Source organism: Oryza glaberrima, chromosome 3 (genome assembly GCF_000147395.1).
Source record: "Oryza glaberrima chromosome 3, OglaRS2, whole genome shotgun sequence".
In the NCBI taxonomy this organism is placed as follows: Eukaryota; Viridiplantae; Streptophyta; class Magnoliopsida; order Poales; family Poaceae; genus Oryza; species Oryza glaberrima.
Window position 1 is genome coordinate 14,697,242 of NC_068328.1, and position 22,170 is coordinate 14,719,411.

At 41.7% G+C, this 22,170-nt stretch overlaps 2 protein-coding genes across 2 annotated transcripts; both read left to right on the forward strand.

Moving 5' to 3' along the window:
- Positions 1-2,358: 2,358 nt before the first annotated feature.
- On the forward strand, positions 2,359-11,812 carry LOC127766137 (uncharacterized). Its single transcript, XM_052291201.1, has 14 exons — positions 2,359-3,009; positions 3,134-3,226; positions 4,053-4,115; positions 4,477-4,563; positions 4,646-4,798; positions 4,871-5,028; positions 5,907-6,141; positions 6,231-6,341; positions 6,717-7,775; positions 7,880-8,140; positions 8,459-8,644; positions 9,079-10,230; positions 10,323-10,673; positions 10,780-11,812. The coding sequence occupies exons 1-14, from the start codon at positions 2,596-2,598 to the stop codon at positions 11,173-11,175; spliced, it is 4,719 nt and encodes a 1,572-aa protein (XP_052147161.1). The 5' UTR covers positions 2,359-2,595; the 3' UTR covers positions 11,176-11,812.
- A 5,540-nt stretch (positions 11,813-17,352) lies between these two features.
- Positions 17,353-21,787, forward strand: LOC127765004 (proteasome subunit alpha type-2-like). The gene is made up of 11 exons (XM_052289792.1): positions 17,353-17,533; positions 17,624-17,700; positions 18,835-18,899; positions 18,986-19,032; positions 19,691-19,766; positions 19,928-19,995; positions 20,289-20,358; positions 20,520-20,605; positions 20,831-20,893; positions 20,973-21,038; positions 21,440-21,787. Exons 1-11 carry the CDS (start codon positions 17,493-17,495, stop codon positions 21,486-21,488), a joined length of 708 nt encoding a protein of 235 aa, XP_052145752.1. The 5' UTR covers positions 17,353-17,492; the 3' UTR covers positions 21,489-21,787.
- Positions 21,788-22,170: the final 383 nt, after the last annotated feature.

A 22,170-nucleotide genomic window follows, 5' to 3' on the forward strand; every position in this document is an offset into this window, starting at 1 on the left:
GACCACTGATCCACCTTGCGGTTCAAGATTTATATCACATGATGCATCGCCAGCTACTTATCGCAGCTCAGGTTCGTGCAGCTTAGCCCAACGAGCAGCAACCGAACATCTTATCGAAGTCGAACTCACCGGTGAGGAGCATATCGGTGACCTTGATGAGCTGATCCTTGCCGTGCAAGTGACACAACCAGTCCACTAGGTTGACATTCTCACCCTGACTTCGTCCTTGTTGATCGGGCGACGGTCGCATCACAACATGATGTCGTAGTTGAACACGTTGGCCTGCTCGATGGCTTTGCCAGATTGGAGGTACTCTAACACAAGGTACCCCTTGTGGTGTCAACGGTGAGCATGTAGACATGGCTCTTGTTGTGGTTCATGAATTAGGCGAGGCTGAAGTCGTCGAGCTTACCAACGGCGGTAGAGGAGTGGTCAGAGATGGATGAGTTATAAGAGCATCACCAACAGTATCATTAAATTTCATCCCCAAAATATTGTTTATGGGAATCCTAAATAGAAATTGAGATGTCAAAATAATAATATCTCCAAGAGATTAGCTAAATTTGACTTCCTAAAAATAAAAGGTGGGTCCCATACAAAACTACCAACCGAAATCCATTTCATTCTCGCCCCTCGTGAGATCGCGGCGTTATGCTCGCTTCCACGACCTGCGATCACAGTATCACACTCACCACTCAGTGATGTTGCTCCTCTCCGATCGACAGGTCTTGCAGCTCCAAACATGGGATTTAGCAAACAACAATCAACTCCAGTCAGTAGTAAAAAAATGTTTATGAGAATCCTAAACAGAAATTGAGATGTGAAAATAATAATCTCTCCAAGAGATTAGGTAAATTTGACTTCCTAAAAATAAAAGGTGGGGCCCATACAAAACTACCAACCGAAATCCGTTTCATTCTCGCCTCTCGCAAGATCGCGGCGTCACACTCGCTTGCACGACCTGCGATCACAGTATCACGCTCACCACTCGGCGCTGTTGCTCCTCTCCGATCGACAGGTCTTGCAGCTCCAGACATGTGATTTAGCAACCTTATCAACTCTAGTTAGTAGCAATCAACACCAACCAGCAAGCAGCAATACATTAGTAGCTCCAGAAATTTGTTAGCAACTCCACAGTCAGCAGCATAAGCACCAATAGCAGATCCGGTACAACATATGGGCACCTATCAATACTTAAGCAACAATACAATGTCAAAAAATAAAACATACAATTTGCATGTCAAGCACTATCTATTTATTCCTAGCATTCTTGTTAGACAAAAATGGTGCGATTTTAGCAGCAACTTTAGCAGCAGCAAGGCCATTCAACAATTTTAGCATCAGCAGCAACACATCTAGCACATAGCAGAGGACATCAGTTTTCAGTCTGCATCAGTTTTTAGCAAGCGTCAGTTTTTAGTTTGCAAATGCGTTAGCAAGCATAAGAGAATCGTCACGTCGCGCGTGTGCACCGTGACAGCGTGCTCCGCCGTTGACGTTGGCATTTTTTACTCAGAACAGAACTAGAAACAGTAGCAACAGCAAGATGAAGTACTATTTTCCCTCAACACATAGCAACAGCAAAAACAACAACATATTGGTCATGCGTTGTTGCATCGACGCAGGCCGACGGGAGTGGATGTGTGAATCAGGCGCCGGTCAGATGTGTGAATGGGGGAGCCACAAAAGACTCTGCCGACTATGGGAGAGATGTGTCCGGTGGCAGGGTAGCTAGAGGCGATGATGACGGACAACCCCGCGATGAAGTTGCAGGCTGGAAAATTTCAACGAGGGCGCGGGAACTGCCACAAGCGCTCGCGAGAGGTGGATTGGGAGTGAGAGCGCTTCTTTATTCGTGGAGAACGAGAAACCCGGAGATGGGAATCCTGATTTTGGATTTTCTGCTTAGGGTCACTGTTGGATTGATTTTTTTCAACAAAACCTCAAAAATTATTGGATAGGGATTTGTTTTGGGTGCTCTTCGCATGCTCTAAGAGAGGAGAGAGAGAAATGAGCTAACATGAAAAGAGATGACACTTTTGTCATTTTCTCACATAAGACGTTGGTGTTAAAAAAATCTTGATGATAATAACATCATGGTTTGAATTTTAGAGTAATTCAATAGCCAAATATCAGGTTTCATGAATATTTTTCAATAGGACCGATCCAATTTACCTAAAATAATCATCTAACAATGCACATTTACGAAAATCTCTCTTTCTCCATCCTGCGTCGCCTCCTATCTTCTATTGAGAGGAGAAGTAGTAGCAGAAACCGCCTATCCGACGCCAAAAACACGAGCACAGATCCAACGGGCCAAGGCTTTTTTGCGCTTGCGAAAGCTAAAAACGAAGCGGAAGGCCTCCACTCTGCTCCTCTCCCTCCGCACCCCCAAACAAACAAAAAAGAAAAAAAAAAATGAAGGGTTCCGGCTAAACCCTCCCTTTCAAATCTCCCCCACGACTCCCATCTCCACCCCCCTCGCCGCCGCCGCCATCGCCGCCGCCGCGGCTTCCTCCACCACCACTCCAACTCCCACTCCCCGCGGCCCCCAAACCAAAACCCTAAAACCCCCCCGGGGGGGCGGCGCCAGCCATGCCGAAGGTCTACGGCACCGGCGTCTTCGAGTTCCGCCACCCGCGCGCCGCCGAGTACCCGCTCCCGGCCGACGTCCCGGCCTCCGCCGCGTCGGCGCCCGACAAGGCCATCCCCACCGCCGCGGCCTCCACCATCACGCTCCTCGACATCCAGCGCGACCGCCTCACCCGCGTCGCCGCCGAGCACTGGGGCGCGCCCACCGCGGGGGCCGCCTTCGACGCCGCCCTCGTCAGGGAGATCTACGCGACCGAGCTCCGGGTCGAGGGCCGCGGCCGCAAGACCGTCCCGCTCCACCGCGTCATGATCCTCGAGGTCAGCCAGTACCTCGAGAACTACCTCTGGCCAAACTTCGACCCGGCCGGCGCCTCCTTCGAGCACGTCATGTCCATGATCCTCATGGTCAACGAGAAGGTGCTGACCCGCCCCCCTCTTCGACCCCCCTACTCGAATTGGAGCAATCGCTGTTGGCTGTTCCCTTGCTCGGGCGATTTCTAGGGTTTCTGATGTAGTTTGGGTTTTTTTTTTTTGTGTGCAGTTCCGGGAGAATGTGGCGGCGTGGACCTGCTTCCATGACCGGAAGGATGCTTTCAAGGGATTTTTATGGCGGGTTCTCAAGCTAAAGGAAGAGGTTTGTTTTGATGTCACCATAATTAACTCTTTGCTTTTCCAATGCTTAACTTGCAATTCTAAAGCTGTATAGAATATAGATGGCTCTCTGTAGGATGGAGAAGCCTAATTGGGGACACTATGGAATTTAGTGTTGGTTAATTGTGCATTTACTTTGAATTATTATTATTATTATTATTATTACTTGGTGGGGGTTGTTCAGTATGGTCAGGCACTATTTGTTTAGTACGAGCTCAATGCTTGCTAGCAGTCAGCATCATTCAGAGCTCACTATGCTTGCGACTAGTTTGCTGCAGTTCCTGGAACTGGAAATATATTTTCACTATATTTTTCTCAACTAAACAAAATTTAAGCGGTAATGGCATGTAGTTGCTACTCAACACAGTTAATGGTGGTTTTTGTGTTTATTATGTGCATAAGCATGAGAAGTTTTTCATGTTGAAATTGATTCTGTTGGGCTGATGGTGATCCCTTATATTGTCATTTGGACCACCAGTTAAGTAGTTGCATGAAGCAGTTCTTTCTCAGATGCCCCTGTATGGTTTATTGAAAAGATTGGAATACTCTAGGTGACTCAGATGGACTTTGTGCGTACTTTTGGAGTTTTGAATTGAGGGAAATCAGGCTTAATGGGTTTTTGCCATTGTGTTTTGCTTGCTTTGTTAGTTTACATTTTTGAGCCATTCAGTTTTGCAGATCCATTCTGGAACTTCTTTGTTCTTTCAGTTGTTGCCTTTGGGGTGATCTCATTATGACTTACAGAAGATATCACTCAGACGTCTTGTCATGTTTTTCATAATATGTCTCATTCTTATTTCTTATTGCAGGATAGGGAGCTTAATATGGCCGAGAAAACAAACTACCTGTTGTTCATGATAAATGCGTTTCAGGTACTAACTTTTATGCTTGCAATAGGATATTTGAATCACATGCTGATGCTCACCTTTTTCTTCCTAGATGTGTTTTTTGCCTTACTATTTTTGTTGAACCATCAACCACCAGAGAATACTTCCTTCGTGAAATTGAGCCTTCTAATCTGGATCCTTATGATGTTTCGCTTGAATGTCCATACAAGTTTATGATCAAATCAATCTATTTTCTCATCAGTTTCCTTTTTTGTTCTTCTGGATTAGGTGTAATTGACCACATTAATTTTTAAAAACTAGTATGCAAAGGTCTACAGTGATTGTCACTCCATATGTGGTAAAAATTTAATCCTTTCAGTGCTCTTACAAATCATCTTTGCTGCAGAGTTTGGAGGATGAACTAGTTCGAGAAACCATACTTCAGTTAGTAAGCCTAAAGTTGTGGCATACTCTTTCTTTTGGACGGCTTCAGGTAACTGTGCTGTTCTTTTCTTCTCACACTAGTTTATCCTGTGTTTCTCTTTGGTACTTATATAGTTTTCAAATATCTACAGATGGAGCTTTGCCTTAACCCTGAATTGATTAAGAAGTGGACCAAAATCAAAAGAAAAGAAGCTAAAGAAGCAAAAAAGGCAGGTCAAACCTGTGATGCTTCAGAAATGCTCGAGAATAGATTCCTTAGGAACTTAATAGAAGAATTCCTGGAGGTGTGCCTTTGAAACTCTTCTCATAACTATGTTGTGTGAATCGTGCTTAACTCCTGCAAAATTTCTCTATAGATTCTTGATTCGAAGGTAATATTGTCCAGTCAAGATGGTGGGGATGAATCTGTGTTGAATGTATCACTCAGTGGGCAGGTTGATGATTCTTGTGTCTTGTACTGTGAGAGATTCATGGAGTTTTTGATTGATATGTTGAGCCAGCTTCCTACTAGACGGTATGAATACAATTTTGTTAATTGTCTACTACTAGTAGCAGCGTATTTCATTAATATGAGTATATTTCTCTAGGTGATTCAACTTTATCGTTTCTCCTCTTAGATCTAAGAATGAGAACATGACATCCAGATGCCTGTCGCGACAGCCATCTAGGATTTCTAGTGGAAATTAATGAATATACTCATATTTCATTAATAGGAATATATTTTGCAATTCTTTCACTTGGTCTGATTGGGGCAAATTGAAGCTCCATTCGGGGATACAACATACAAGCCTAAATTGGGTCATTTCTTAAGTTCATTGACCTAAGTGAGAACTCCATTCAGGTTTAAGGATAGCATACAATTTACTTTCAGAATATCAGTTGGTCAGTCACTCATGATGTGCATAGTTTGAAGTTCGTGTGCAACTGTGCATCAAATGGTTTTTATAAAAAAAAACACGTATTGCCTGGTTCTTCCCCCTGAGCACTTTGACCACCTGTGTATTTCATTCAACTTTACCCATAAACACGCTTATAGCCCAGTGATGAAGTCCCCAATCTGGGTTTCACTCATAAAAAATCTGGCTGTCTTAACCCACTGGTCGAGCTCTTTTTCCATATTTTCACTTGCTATTGTATGAACTTTCTTAACCACATCTTGTGACAACCAGATGTCTATTCATTGATTTGATGTGAATACTTTATGCATGAATTTTTTACCAGCATTTCTTTATGCAATATCAGTTCATTTACTAGGGATGGATATATCTTTGTTAGGTTAAAATTTAAACCTTCTGCTCTAGCGGTGATATTATGTTATTACCAAGAGCTAGCTTCTCATCATAAAATGCATATTATGTTTGCTCTCAACTTATGCTGATTAACAATGTGCAGATTTTTAAGGCCCCTTGTTGCCGATGTAGCTGTTGTTGCTAAGTGTCACTTAAGTGCACTGTATACCCATGAAAAGGGGCGTCTTTTTGCGCAGTTGGTTGATTTGCTGCAGTTTTATGAAGGCTTTGAGATTAATGATCATTCTGGAACACAGCTCAGTGATGATGATGTCTTGCAAGCTCATTATTCCCGTTTCCAAGCCTTTCAGCTGCTGGCCTTCAAACAAGTGCCTAAGGTGTGCACCTTATATTCTGTTGTGCCGTTCTTTATTATTTCCAATATAATAAAAATATTAATTCATTGTTCTTTTACTAACCGTTGCAGTTGAGAGATTTTTCCTTGTGTAATATTGGTTCAATCCATAAGCGTGCGGACTTAGCAAAGAAGCTGCTTGTCTTGACAGATGTAGAACTGCAAGATCTGGTTTGTAATAAGGTGAGCAATTCGCATGATTACATGAACTCCCTTTGCTATTTGTTTTCAGTTTTTTTATCAGCTGTTATTGTTATTTGTAAGTAGTATTCCCTTGACATACACCAAGCTGAATATACCTTCTTCTCTAATAAATCTTTCAATTTTTTTTGTAAGAATGCTGCTCAACTTGAAAGCTAAGAGCAGGAAATAAAATTCTTCCATACCTGCAGGACTGTTGTTAGGATAAAAGGAAATTATCATATAGATGTTCCTCACAAGTTAGTTATTAATTTTTGTCAGATGAGTCTTTCATCACTGAGTTCACTCTTAAGATATTTTGCATGTGAAACTGAAATAAATGTGTTTCATGTGCTTAACTTCTTCCTATATATACAGCTCAAGTTAATTTCAGAGGAGGACCCATGCAGTGGAAGACGTGATTTTCTTATTGAGGTCCTGGTTGCCTTTTTTGAGAAGCGTCAGTCACAGAAAGATGCAGTAAATGCACTTCCTCTTTATCCAAATGAACAGATCATGTGGGATGAAAGCCTTGTTCCTAGCATTAATTATTCTGGAGAGGGCTGCCTTGCTCTACCAAAACTCAATCTCCAGTTTTTAACACTTCATGATTATTTATTGAGGAATTTCAATCTTTTCCGCCTTGAATCAACATATGAAATTCGTGAAGACATCCAGGAAGCTGTTCCTCATCTGCATGCCTATATTAACAATGAGGGAGACACTGCCTTTCGTGGTTGGTCCAGGATGGCTGTTCCAATCAAGGAATTTAGGATTACTGAAGTGAAGCAGCCAAACATTGGAGAAGTTAAGCCATCTGCTGTAACTGCTGATGTCACTTTCAGCATCTCAAGCTACAAGCCACAGATCAAATCTGAATGGGATGCTTTGAAGGAACATGATGTTTTATTTTTGTTGTCGATCCGTCCATCTTTTGAACCCCTTAGCCCTGAGGAGGCTGCAAAATCAACTGTGCCAGAAAGGCTTGGATTACAATGTGTACGTGGATGTGAGGTTATTGAAATTCGTGATGAGGAAGGATCTCTTATGAATGATTTTACAGGGAGGATAAAGAGAGAGGAATGGAAACCTCCCAAGGGTGAGATTCGTACTGTTAAAATTGCTTTGGATACAGCTCAGTATCATATTGATGTTACTGAGGTAGCAGAGAAGGGTGCAGAGAATGTGTATGGGACATTTAACATTCTAATGAGAAGGAAACCCAAGGAGAATAATTTCAAAGCGATATTGGAATCTATACGTGATCTAATGAATGAAACATGTGTAGTTCCTGAATGGTTGCATAACATATTCTTGGGTTATGGGAACCCTTCTGCCGCACAGTGGATAAATATGCCTGATCTTCTGGAAAATATAGATTTTAAGGACACTTTTCTTGATGCGGACCATGTTGTACAAAGCTTTCCAGATTACCAGGTAAATATCTTTTAAAACTTGATTGTACTGTTTTTTTTTTCAAAGTGGAAGTACTTTTTTAATCTTTAACCCTAAAGATTCTAACACTTTTAGCTCATTTGTAGGTCACATTTATCAATTCAGATGGAACAGAAAACCTGAATCCGAGCCCTCCTTTTAAGATTAAGTTGTCCAAGAAAATGAGGGAAAGTAGTCATGCTCTACCTGGCAATGTAAACTCTGTTTTGTCGGCTAAGAACAATATGGTTGATGATGATGGGCCCCAGAAAGAAAAAATAATGGTTGAGACTTATATTCCTGCTGATCCAGGGCCGTATCCTCAAGATAAACCTAAACAGAACTCAGTGAGGTTTACACCTACTCAGGTACTTTCAGGCTACCAGCTAACCATCACTCAATTGGTGCATATCTTTTCAACAAAACCTGCCAGAAAACTTTAAAGTATTTCCTATGAGCCTATTATTGTAACATAGAGAAAATATGTCTTTGTTTGAATATTACACAGATGAATAGATTTTCTAGACTATGATAATGCTTATGTGTCAATTCATTTGTGTTAGGTGCTGAGATTTTTGTACTTGCTTTATTATTCTACTTGCTTATTTGAATTTGCTTGAGATACACAACCATATGACTTGTCCTTTAACTTTAGCTCTGTTGGTAACAATCTCTTTTACTTGTAGATTGGTGCTATAATATCTGGTATTCAACCTGGGTTGACAATGGTTGTTGGTCCTCCTGGTACGGGAAAAACAGATACAGCTGTGCAGATATTGAATGTTTTATATCACAACTGTCCTTCCCAAAGAACTCTAATTATAACTCATTCCAATCAAGCTTTGAATGATTTGTTTGAGAAGATAATGCAGGTACTGTAACTGCACCAATTACTCCTGTTTTACCCCTTATTAATCTATTCTTTATGAGAGAGAAATATTGCATATTTGATCCCATGCTATGCCAGCTATCCTAATGTCACTTATTCATGAAAACCACCTGAACATTTTTGCTCCTGTTCCTTTCAGTCGCAAGATACCAATTTTACTGCTTATCATTTCTAGTGTTCTTTAAGTTGAATGAAAATGGGTATCTATTGGGTTTTGAGGACTTCCAGCAGAAATGATTCTTTATGCCATATTTTCATGCAAAGTTGTGCTACATATGTCCCAATGGAGTTACATATTTTCATGCAATGCCATGCACATCTCATATTGAAATATATCCTAATCACCTAGATGCTCTCTACATAGTTGGCTTGCTACATGTTCTTTTTAAACTTGCTGATTTTACTTGTTTCTTCCAGAGAGATGTGCCTGCTAGGTACCTTCTTCGTCTTGGTCAGGGTGAACAAGAGTTGGCAACTGATCTCGATTTTAGCCGTCAAGGTCGTGTCAATGCTATGCTGGTTCGGCGATTAGAGCTGCTAGGTGAAGTTGCAAAATTGGCAAGTTCCCTTCATCTTCCTGAAGATGTGAGCTACACATGTGAAACGGCTGCGTACTTTTGGTTATTACATGTTTATGCTCGGTGGGAACAATTTTTAGCTGCCTGTGCGCAAAACCAAGACAAGCCCTCATTTGTTAAAGACCGCTTCCCTTTCTCAGAGTTCTTCTCAGATACTCCACAACCTACCTTCACTGGTGAGTCCTTTGAGAAAGATATGCATGCAGCCAAAGGTTGTTTCAAACATCTTTTGACAATATTTCAAGAGCTGGAAGAATGTAGGGCTTTTGAGCTACTTAAGTCAACAGCAGAGAGGGCAAATTATCTAATGACCAAACAAGCCAAGATTGTTGCCATGACTTGTACTCATGCGGCATTGAAGAGGAGAGACTTTCTTCAGTTAGGGTTCAAATACGATAATTTGCTGATGGAAGAAAGTGCACAGATATTAGAGATAGAGACTTTCATACCGATGCTGCTGCAACGGCAGGAAGATGGCTATGCTCGTCTGAAACGTTGCATTTTAATTGGTGATCACCATCAGTTACCCCCTGTCGTGAAGAACATGGCTTTTCAGAAGTACAGCCACATGGACCAAAGTCTCTTTACAAGATTTGTTCGTCTTGGTGTCCCTTACATTGAGCTCAATGCTCAGGGGCGTGCCAGACCTAGCATCGCCGAACTATATAACTGGAGATACAGAGAACTTGGAGATCTACCTTACGTCCGTGAGGAGTCTATCTTCCACAAAGCTAATTCTGGCTTCTCTTATGACTATCAGTTGGTTGATGTTCCTGATTTCCGTGGCAGAGGTGAGTCTGCCCCTTCTCCTTGGTTCTACCAGAATGAAGGGGAGGCTGAGTTTATAGTTAGTGTCTACATCTACATGCGCCTGATTGGATACCCTGCCAATAAGATTTCGATATTGACCACTTACAATGGTCAGAAGCTTCTTATTCGCGATGTTATTAACAGAAGATGCAAGCCATGGAATATCGAACCACCTAGCAAGGTATTTATTGCTTGAGCTATGTTTTTTAAGCTAGTATTTTATCATTCTTTCTGCTTTGTGCTGACATGTACCCTTTTCTATGCATCATGTAGGTTACCACAGTGGACAAGTTCCAGGGTCAACAAAATGATTTCATTTTATTATCTCTTGTCCGCACCCGTTTTGTGGGGCATCTTCGTGATGTCAGAAGACTTATTGTGGCAATGTCCCGTGCTCGTCTGGGCCTGTATGTGTTCTGCCGTCGTTCACTTTTTGAACAGTGCTACGAATTGCAGCCAACATTCCAGCTTCTCCTCCAGAGGCCTGATAAGCTTGGCTTGAATCTTGAAGAGTGCACACCATTTACAGAGCGACCTTTAGAGGAAACTGGAAATATTCATTATGTTGCTGGTATTGAAGATATTGGTCATCTAGTGAATTTCAGATTAGAACATCTTCGTCAGGTACATACAGCACTGTTCCAGTACCAAGTCTCTTGCAAAACTTAATTATGTTAATTATGTTTGATGTCTTTGAATCTGACAACCCCAACCACTTCATTTGCAACAGATGCAATACATGCAATATTATGCACCTCATGCAAATGTACCACCTTCAGCAGTACCAGAAAACAATGCTGATGCAACTGAAAATGGCAATGCTGGCAATGGTATGCATAAGGCAAACGATGGCATGGCTGAAGAAAATGGTGATGCAGTGATGAGAAATAAGATGGAGGAAGACACTATTGATACAATGCAGGAAGAAAACAAGATGGATGGTAAAAATCCTGAGGCAAACGACATGGCTATGGAGGAGAAGACCGTCGACGGAGATGATGATCCAAAGAATAAGATGGAGGAAGGAAATACTGAGGCAAAGAATAAGATGGAGGAAGGAAATACTGAGGCAAAGGACAAGATGGAGGAAGAAAATGATGAGGCAAAGAACAATATGGAAGAGTGAGCTAACATGGCTGTTATCTGATTGGACTAGAGGCTAACAAAGGCTTCATGTTCGCTAGCTTGATCCACCACAATTCTTGATCTGGAATACCAAATATTGAAGCACGCAACATCACATGGAGGGGTTCATAACATGGCTCCTGGGATGGTGTGCGTGGAATGGAGCATGATATGCGAAGGTTAAAGATATTTTTGGAGCTTCTTGGCCAAACTATGCTCCTTTTATTTCCGGCCAATTGTGTGGTATACCGTATACACATGTACTGTTATATGGTTTCACACATTTGGCCGAAACACACGACGGCTATTCAGGGGGCATTAGCATGTACAAAAGAGATGAGTTTCTTCTTGTGGTTTCTTCCCTTAACTGTTTAACATAGCTATGCGAGTGCAAGAGGGCAGATGAAACATTGATGTTGTGATATTTTTGTATACTCGATTGTTTTGTAATATGGTTACGAGGAGCGTTAGAGTTTTTTTTTTAACACTGCAGCATGAGGAGGTAGACTACTGTAACTGCTGTCTGATAACACTGCAGAAACTGGTGGTAGCTGTAAGAATGGTGTTCCAAGTTTGAACTAAATCAGGTTCCAAAAATGTTTGAGCTCCGAACCAAGCATGCAGCTCTTGATTATTTATACTGCACGGTTTGATTCGAGGTCGTGGCTTTGATCGTTGTGTTGTGCTTTCCCCACTTCATCTAGACGAGATCCTCCTGGGATTAGAAAGTGACCACTCTAGGGTACATGAAATCGTAAACAATTCATCATTTTAGAGTAAGTATGAGATTTCATCATCTTTTGTAATGTCATCTCGAATTACCTATAGGGGATTTATTCTCAAAGATACACTAATGTGTCAGTGCCCCTTACCAAAACATTGTCACCACCAAAACGGAGGTAGTAGCATTTTGAATCCGTGACAAGCTACGAAACTCGACGGCGACTGCGATTAGGAAAAGGAAGAGAGGATATGCGAATTTTTTTTATTTTTAATTTTTTTTATTAAAAGTTTTACAAAAATAATTTTCCATTTTGAAAATTGACGGAAGTAGTCGCCTACCGTCCTCTGGGAGGGCGATTTTTAAAAATCGCCATCCTAGAGGGCGGCGAAAGTGACGTGGCAGACGGCCGTTCGCTCTCGGGCGACGGCCGTCAACGAAATTTGCAGGCGGCCCCCTTGCCGCCCTCCGCTAGGGCGATTTTGTACTGTGCGGGGGGCCGCCTGCAAATGGGCGGCGAGGGGGGCATGGAATTTTGCAGGCGGCCCCCTTGCCGCCCTGGGGGAGGGCGATTTTTGCCTCCCCCCTATAAAGCCCAGTCCCCCCTTTCTGAAATTTCATTATATTCACTAAAAATCCAAAAAAAAAAACGAAAGAGAGAGAGGGGAGGGCAGCAGAAGGAGAGCGGCGAAGCCCTGCTGGTTCGCTCACTTCATCACAGGTTTGCTCCCATACATCTTTTGCATTTGTACTAATATGTTATGTTTGAGTATATATGTTGCGTTTTAGTTTTAGTTCCATATATTTTAGCAGATCTGTAGCACACAGCACATATGTGTAGATCCAGAGCATAGAATATAATAGTATGAATTGAGACATAGACAGTAGTGTTAATTATAAGATGTAGTTTAGTTTGATCTGGAGAATGTAACCTACTTTTAGAATTTTGGAGAACAATATTGTAGAGAATGTAACTTAGGGTGTAGTACAGAAATGCGAGGTTAACGTAGTTATTGTTTTCATCAGGCACAATGTCAAATAAGGTCACATTTCAGATAGTTCACGGTGAAGGAAATATTAGATTTGGTCTAAATGGTGTTTGATCTGTCAGATTTTGTAATGACATCTAAGGGCATCGATAGGCCTGCGGAGAGAACATTTCAGTCAATTTATAGTTGGTTGTTGAGAGGATTTAGAATAGACCAAGAAGTCTACACAATGTTAGTATCAGTTGTAGTGAGTCGTGCAACAGAAGGTTATTTTTGGGAACTAATGCCGATGGACAGCACTGCTGCTTGGAGACGGTATGTGGAAATGGCTTTTGAACGGTCATGGCCCCTCGTTATATTTGTGTCGGTACAAGAGAAAGATATAAATGTTCCAATGCAAACCGAAGATGTAGAGGGTCCTAGCAATGCAGGGGATGTTGGACCATCGATGCAAAATGAGGAAAATCAACCAAGGGAGGAGCAGACCATGGGCATGGCAGATGAGGGGGAGAGAGTCGGTATAATTGTTGATGACATGGAGAGGGAAGATTCGGATAATGAGCAAGCGGACGACGACGCATCATCCGATGAGGAAGGTGATGTAATGGCCACTGATTGGGCAAATGAGGACTTCTCTGGACTTGTTATATCAGAGGGTGATCATGTAACCTGGGAGTATAAGGAGAACGAGGTAATTGAGGGTGCAAGGTATGCTCATAAGGATGAGATGAAGGAGACGGTGAAGCATTGGGCAGTTTCCTTGCAGAGAGAGTTTAGGGTGGTCAAGTCAACAAATTATGTGTATGAAGTGATGTGCATGAAGGAAGATTGTGCGTGGCGTGTCCATGCTTATAAGGGTAAATGGAATGATTATTGGAAAGTTAGCATTGTGACCGAGCACAAGTGCTACTTACAAGGGGTGGAGAAGTATCACCGAAACATCACTTCAGCTTTTGTTGCAAGTGAGATGTACAGCAGTGTTGTTGGTAACATTGGCTTTGAACCAAAATCAATTATTAGGCACATCGAGAACAAATTCAAGTACACCATAAGCTATGCAAAGGCCTGGAGAGCCAAACAAAAGATTATTGAGATGAGGTATGGCACATTTGAAGCTTCTTATGATAATTTGCCTCGTTTGTTAGCCACCATTGCCCAGAGGAATAATAATACTTACTATGACCTACATACATTTACATCGGTTGATGATCGAACAAAGAGTGTGCTGCAAAGAGCCTTTTTCTCATTGGGTGCTTGCATCAATGCTTTTGTGCATTGTCGACCTGTTCTATGCATAGATGGAACTTTTTTGACAGGTAAATACCGAGGTCAGATATTGACAGCAATTGGGTGTGATGGGAACAACCAGGTTCTACCTATGGCTTTTGCATTTGTAGAGAGTGAGAACACTGAAAGCTGGTACTGGTTCCTAGAGAGAGTGCACATTGCAGTGGTGCGTATGAGGCCCAACGTTTGCCTTATACATGATCGTCATGCGGGCATGTTGCAGGCTATTGACTACTTGCAGAACGGTTGGGATGAGAAGGGACTTCCAGCTAAGTGGCCTGATGTTCGGAGTCGGTGGTGCGTGCGTCACATGGGTGCAAATTTCTACAAGCAATTCAAGAACAAGCATCTTATGGAGCTCCAGAGGCGCACACTCAGGAGCAGCCAGAGGTCACACCTGTACAGGCAGGACGAGTTGGCCGTGCCATACCCCCGGACCGACTCACGTACTCCCAGGGGCACGTTAGGGTGCAGGGTAGGAGGGACAGGGGTAAGAGGCCTCGTCAGTAGTGTTCTACCTCTTCAGTCCTTATGTGACCGTTTCTTTTGGCTTACAAACTTGTAAAGCAGTACTAGTTTTGCTATTACTACTGCAGTACTACTTGTGTTTGTCTCGTCTACATAGTTCTTTTCATTCATATGGTGCTAGAACAACTTATGCTCACGACAACACACTTTCGGCGCTTCACGGTAGTGTCAGATCCAGTAGCGCGCACAGTCCGCAACAGCACACATGAAAAGCGGCAGCTCGAGTAGTCACTATCAACTTTCGGCACTGCCTGCTGACATAAAGTGAATCATGCCCGCGCGTGCTCGTCTTGTCACATCTAATGAATAATGTATCTCATTGAGTTCACATATATTGCACTAAAAACGACGTTATATAATTGACAATCTGAAGGCAACCTCTTCATATCTTCTTTCCGACTAGCACACAACTAACGAAAATGGAAGCGTCATTCCTTGAGCGTCTCAATTGGCGAAGCGATCCTTTTGCTGGTTGGTTTCCACCATGGTGTGACCGTCCTTTGTGCGATTGTGGGGATGGATGCATACTCAAGTCTTCCCTCATGATACAAACTCGGGGCAGGAGATTCTTCCAATGCGCGAACTTTGATTAGGTATGCTTCATCTATTCGAAGTTCAAATGGATAAAAAAACTAACTTCTTCGTACACAATTGTAACATCTTACGCAGACATATCGTCCAATGTGCAACTTCATCGAGTGGGTAGACATGGAGAACCCACAAAACAACGGAACACGTGCATACCCACGTAGTGAAACAAGATCGGACTACCTAAGGCGGAAGGATGAGCATGAACGTCGAATTGCTGCTGAGGCTTTAGAATGGCAGGTAAATCCCCTAGGACTCCCCACGTGGCGTGAGCGTCCGGAGTGTCGTTGTGGTGACCGTTGTCAGGTCATAAGGTCCGTAAGGCACCGAACTCGAGGACAAAGGTGTTTCGTGTGTCTAAACATTGTCGACGATGATTTCGTGGTAATTACAACTATTCTTTTCATCACTCCTCAGTACTATCATTAACTTAACTATCCCAAAATGGATGTACATAGGAGGATGTAAGGAAATGTCAATTCGTACAATAGATTGACACAGTCAGAGTTACTTCAAGTGGCGGGCCGATAACGCAACTTGAACCGACCACACAGTTCATTCATGCTTGGATGGAGTACGAACGTCGGGTGGAAATTGCAAGCTTAGACTGGAGGAACAATCCATTAGGGTTACCTAAATGGTCCGAGCGTCCAAAGTGTGGGTGCAGAGATCGATGCCAGGTGGCTACATCCTTTGCTGAACAAACATTTGGAAGGAGATATTTTGTCTGCCCTAATGTAGACAACGATTTCGTTGTATGTCGAACCGTTTACAAAATCCGCTATGATTTGCACAAAATTACTACCCAAACTGAATAACATTACTATTTTTACAGGGCAATCCAAGGATGTGTGGATTTACTCGATGGATCGACAATGTCACTCCATCAAATCATGGCCAAAAGATAACAGAGTCAGAAACACAAGTAGAGTATCAACGATTGAAGGACCACGAGAATGCAATGCATTCTGACCGACCTAGAAGGGGCCGATAGGTTACCGCATGCTTGATTCGTCGGGATCGACAAATTTGTACCGTGTATCGATGGCACTTCTTATCTATCTTATCATTACAATGTTTAATTATGGTGGTGAATTTTTGTATGCGTAAGACTAAGGGCCTATTTGGATTGCTACCAAAAACATGCCCTACCAATATTTTGGTAATTTGAATAGTACTTGTGTTTGATTTCGATTGAAGCCTATTCATTGGTAATACCTAATCTAGATTTGAGATTATGTAGAACATTCTTCACTACAATTTTACATTTTGGCAGCAAACCAAATATGATCAAATGCAATTTTACCTTACCAAAGATTTGGTAGTGCCAAAACTTGCTTATATTTTGGCACTAACAAAATATTTGTACGGTGACATTCCAAATAGGCCCTAAAAAATAATAAAATTGTATTTTACCAGTCTTAGAGATTTTAATCTTGTATAGTTTTCAATATAAAAAGATTTGATAACTATTGATATTTATAAAAAAATATATTTCTCAAATAAAGCATAGTATAAAATCGCCCTCCCCCAGGGCGGCAAAGGGGTGCCTGCAAAATTCCAGGCCCCCCGCCGCCCATTTGCAGGCGGCCCCCCGCACAGTACAAAATCGCCCTATTGGAGGGCGGCAAGGGGGCCGCCTGCAAATTTCCGTGCCCCCTCACCGCCCATTTACAGGCGGCCCCCGCACAGTACAAAATCGCCCTAGCGGAGGGCGGCAAGGGGCCGCGTGCAAATTTCGTTGACGGCCGTCACCCGAGAGCGAACAGCTGTCTGCCACGTCACTTTCGCCGCCCTCTGGGATGGCGATTTTTAAAAATCGCCCTTCCAGAGGGCGGTAGGCGACTACTTCTGTCAATTTTCAAAATGGAAAATTATTTTTGTAAAACTTTTAATAAAAAAATTAAAAATAAAAAAAATTCAAAAAGGACTGGGAGTAGGAGTCACATCGGACGGCGCGCGATCCTCCCGGAACGAATCGGACGGCCCACGTGAGTCGCGTAGCCATGGCCCCACATGGCAGACCGACTCCCCCTCTTCCCTATTTCTCCTCTATAATCCCCTCACAAGCAACAACGAACGACACGCGAGTCGGCGGCGACGACAAATCGAAAATCGAACGGGAGAAATTCTCTCTGATTCTCTCTCGCGGGCGGCGGAAGCAGTCGTAGTTAGCAGAGGCCGGCGAGCGAGCCGCCGCCGGCGATGGGCGACAGCCAGTACTCCTTCTCCCTCACCACCTTCAGGTGCGCTACCCTCTCTCTCTCTTTTCCGGCGGAGATCGGGAGCATATTGGTCTCTGACGCGCTCGTGTGGCTTCCGTTCCGCTGCTGCAGCCCGTCGGGGAAGCTGGTGCAGATCGAGCACGCGCTGACGGCGGTCGGGTCCGGCCAGACCTCCCTCGGGATCAAAGGTGCGTGCCACTCCCTCCCCTTTAATCTCCGATTAGGGATGATGCGGATGAGTTTTTTTTTTTTTGTTGGTACAGTGGTACGATTGCGGTCGTGGGATTTAGGGTTTAGGTCTTGGCCTCGTGTGGATTGTGGGAGCGTGTGCGCTGGTTCGTCGCAGAGGGTGGGTAGGTTAGGCTGGGGGTTTTGGAGCCCCTGGATGCTTGTCGACTCTGCTATTGGCAGCTAGCTGTGGTGAACTGGTGATATACATTTTTTTTCGGTGCCTATGCCGTATTGGGCAATGTGGGCACTTGTGGAAAATTTGAACCAATGAAGTTGAAACGTTTGGCGAAGTTGGTTGTTTATTATTTCTGTGAAGTAAATGGAGATTGTCAGAGTTTGTAGATTGCAAAAGTAGAAATTCTATCTATAATATGATTATCTAAAGTACTAAAGAAGTTGATACTTGGTCTGAAGATTGTGTCCTTTACTTGCTTAGATGACCTGCTAAACAAATCCACCTAAAACAGGAGGAACACATTTCTGGAACTATGCATGACCGATTTGTTGTTTGTTTCTGGCTATGATGCTACCTGAGCTTGATTTTTTTTTTTTACATAGTTTTTCAAAGACAACATGTGCAAATATGAATACTATAGGTTGGGCTTGAGCTGTCTAGGATGATTAACACCTTGCAAATATATCTGCACAGGCATGAATGAAATCTGGAAAATGATAAGTTGAGTTCCTATCAATGAGTTGTTCAGTGTTTTATAAGTAGCACTGTAGCCACATGCACGCACCTACACACAAGTGCCTCTTTGTATGCACAAATTGCATGGTTTCCAGTGTTCATTTGTTTTTCAAAATAATCTAACTGTACCTGGTCTGGAAAACAACTACTATGCTTGGTTCTGCTCAGCACCAATTTAACAACTGAAGGTGAACTATTGTCTGAGTTGAATGAAACTATAGTTTGGCAAATATTTCCTAGACACTAACTTCTAATACTTTTAGTTGTCCGAATAATTTGCAATGTGTGTTGTAGGTGCATATTTATTAGATTCCTCCATTACACAGGCTAGGTCCATAAAATTGCTTGGTTCCTCCAATGCAAGCTTAATAATTTTGCAAAATATTTGGTGTTGTAACAGCTGCTAATGGAGTAGTTATTGCCACCGAGAAGAAGTTGCCTTCTATTTTAGTGGATGAAACATCTGTAAGTGTGACATTACTCACAATTTAAGCTCCCTTATCTGTTCATATTCTGGAGGCACTAATGAATACTCATATTCATACATAAAGGTGCAAAAGATTCAGTCGTTGACTCCAAATATTGGTGTCGTCTACAGGTACTTATTTTAACTGTGTTTCATTGTTCATATACTGCTGTCTTGCTATGTACAACCTTATTCATTATCTTACACTTTATATTACGCTACATAATATTGTACTGCTATCTTAATCCCTCTAAAAAAATTATTTTCATAATTTCTTGATCTTATATGTATTCACTGCCCCTTTGCACTAACAAGATGGTATAGAAACAACTAGAAAGGCATGAGCACATGAGACATTTCATGTCTTTTGAGAAAATTATCGTGTACATACTATATATACTAGGGAAAAAAACATGCCTACATCATACCTTCTGCCTCATCTTATAAAGCATTGATTCTTTTAACTAATTTTGCTAGTGTTAATAGTTTGCAAGTTTGATTTGGTAATTTAGTTGACTGTTAATATTTTCGAATTACAACCTGTGAATGCTTCATTTTCATCCAATAAGAACAAAAAACAGGAATTACATTGGTTCTTATTCTAGTGATTTGAACGTTAGAACTCGGGCTTATTCTTCTCTTGAAATGCTTATTACAAGTGCCAACTTCTTGTTGCTGAGGCTCAATCATGTTAGACACTGGCCTTTGGTTAGATTAATGACTAGGATGGTCGACTCTCACTACTTTGTTGCATATATTCATGTGCTTACCTTGTTTTTTTTTCTTCCAGTGGCATGGGGCCAGACTTCCGTGTTTTAGTGAGGAAAAGTCGAAAGCAAGCACAACAGTATTATCATCTGTACAAGGTATTTGATGGTCTATTTTGCAGTTTTACAGTGCTATCCTAAAAAAATATGTCGTAGACGTAGGAATAGTCTTTCAGAAGGGATTTACATTGTCAGTAAAATAAAGTGATTCCGAATCAGTGTTTCTGCTTTCTAACTGTATTGTCTATATATAAATGCAGGAAACTATACCTGTTACACAGCTAGTCCGAGAAACTGCTGCTGTCATGCAGGAGTTTACACAATCTGGGTATGTAAAATTTGTACAAGCAGATTGATAAACCATGAACATTCTCTGCCTTATCTATTCAGAAGAATTAAGCTGTCATTTTTTATACACAAACAGCATGTTCTAGAATGTTAACACAATGCTTGTTTCTTATCAATGTAATGCATATTCTTTCACAAACTAGTAAGAATATAAGACCCCAGTGGTCCACGTGGTCAAATGAAAACCATGGTCGGTGAAGTACAAAAGCCAGAATATCTATTTTATTACTTGTAGATTTGTATATAATAAATTTCATTATGGCTTTTTTGCAGTGGTGTAAGACCATTTGGTGTATCTTTGTTGATTGCTGGGTATGATGACAATGGTCCCCAATTGTACCAGGTATTGACAAATAATTATATACAACAGAGAAGGTTTTGTGTAAATACAAAGTGTCAAATGCGAACAATCTTTCTTTCTTTTTTTCTTGCTTCAGACCATTGCATTTACGACTTTGTAGTTATTAATATTGCAGACAGTTGACATTGTCATTGTTTTATTAGGTTGATCCATCAGGGTCATACTTCTCCTGGAAAGCATCAGCTATGGGGAAAAATGTGTCAAATGCAAAGACATTTCTTGAGAAAAGGTAAGAAGATTGACAAAACTTACAATTGATAGTAGATACTGTTACATGTGGTATCATTTTTCTTCCATTTGATCATAAACATGGTGCTTAATTCTATGCTACATATCTCCTTTTCTTAATTTAAGTGTCAAGTTTATACAGGTTCATGCCCCCCCCCCCCCCCCCCCCCAAAAAAAAAAAGGCATGAATGCATTAATTTCATATTCATTTATTGTTTCATTGCAGATACACAGAAGACATGGAGCTTGACGATGCCATTCATACTGCTATTTTAACTCTGAAAGAAGGGTACCTCACTATTATTGTGTGTTGATTCTGTTTACCACTTTCCTTTTTAAAAACAACTTGATGGATTACAAACTTGCAGATATGAAGGACAAATCTCCGCCAACAACATTGAAATTGGGATAATCCGATCTGACCGTGAATTCAAGTATGATACAGACTTAATCAACTTGTTGCTACCATTTATCAGATTTCATATTCTGTTATCTCTGCCAAAGATCTAAATCTTTTAGCTTTTCTAAATTGTGGATTTCTAGAAAATAGCCATCTGTTTTGCATCATAGGCGTCTTTATCTTAAAAAACTGCACATTTACCCCCATCTGAGTAGAGGCTCATAATAGGTTAAATCTTTTCTGGAGAATAATCCTAGATTTCTTTCGTCCTTTCCATTTGATGTTTTTTTTTTTAACTAAGGTGTAGTATTTTGTTATCACGCTAGTCTCTGGTATAGCTGTCTATTCTGCCCAAACTATTTGAGATGATAGAACATGTTGCATCGTTGCCCTCAGATGGTTTGCTGACTGTTAATATTTTCCTGAAAAATACAGGGTTCTGAGCCCTGCAGAGATCAAGGATTTCTTGGAAGAGGTGGAATAATTTGTCTCAACAATCTCATGTTTCAAACCAGTGGACACCTGAGCAGCTGCCTCGAAGTTATATCCCCTTTCATTCATGAACTGATTGGCACCAGTGACACGAGACAAATGTTTATTCAGATTCTCATGAATGAAAATGTGTTTTTAGGAACGTATTTGATTTGGCACGGTGTCTTCTGTATCCTCTTGTGCCCATCCTAGTCTCCTCGGCCAGTGCTACAACTATTTGGCGTCTCCTTACTTTTGTAGTCTGTTTTACTTCTTGCCAAATGAAGCACATGCCATCTTTTGCTCTTGCAAGTGTAGTTTGCTCCCTGGATTGTTAGGACTTGGAAGCCCACCCAGTTGTTGCAGCTGTTACACTGGTGGTGGTAAATCGCTGTCTGGTGTACCATCTGAGCCGTAATTCTGGACTGCCATTTCCCAATCTAACTCATGTCCTCTTTAAAGCAAGGAACTGACTAAAAGCTGATTCATCGTACATTCTTTTCTACCCTTCTGATTCATAGTATCATGTTAGCTTAAGAGTTGATTGCAACCCCCCCTAACCGATCTTATAACAGGAACATCACAAATGCTCTGAATTAAGTTGGATAACTTGGGTTTATTGACCTGGAGCCTCTTTGTGATGTCTACTTTGAATGCTTTAACCTTATTTTTCTCAGCCAATGATGGAACATGCC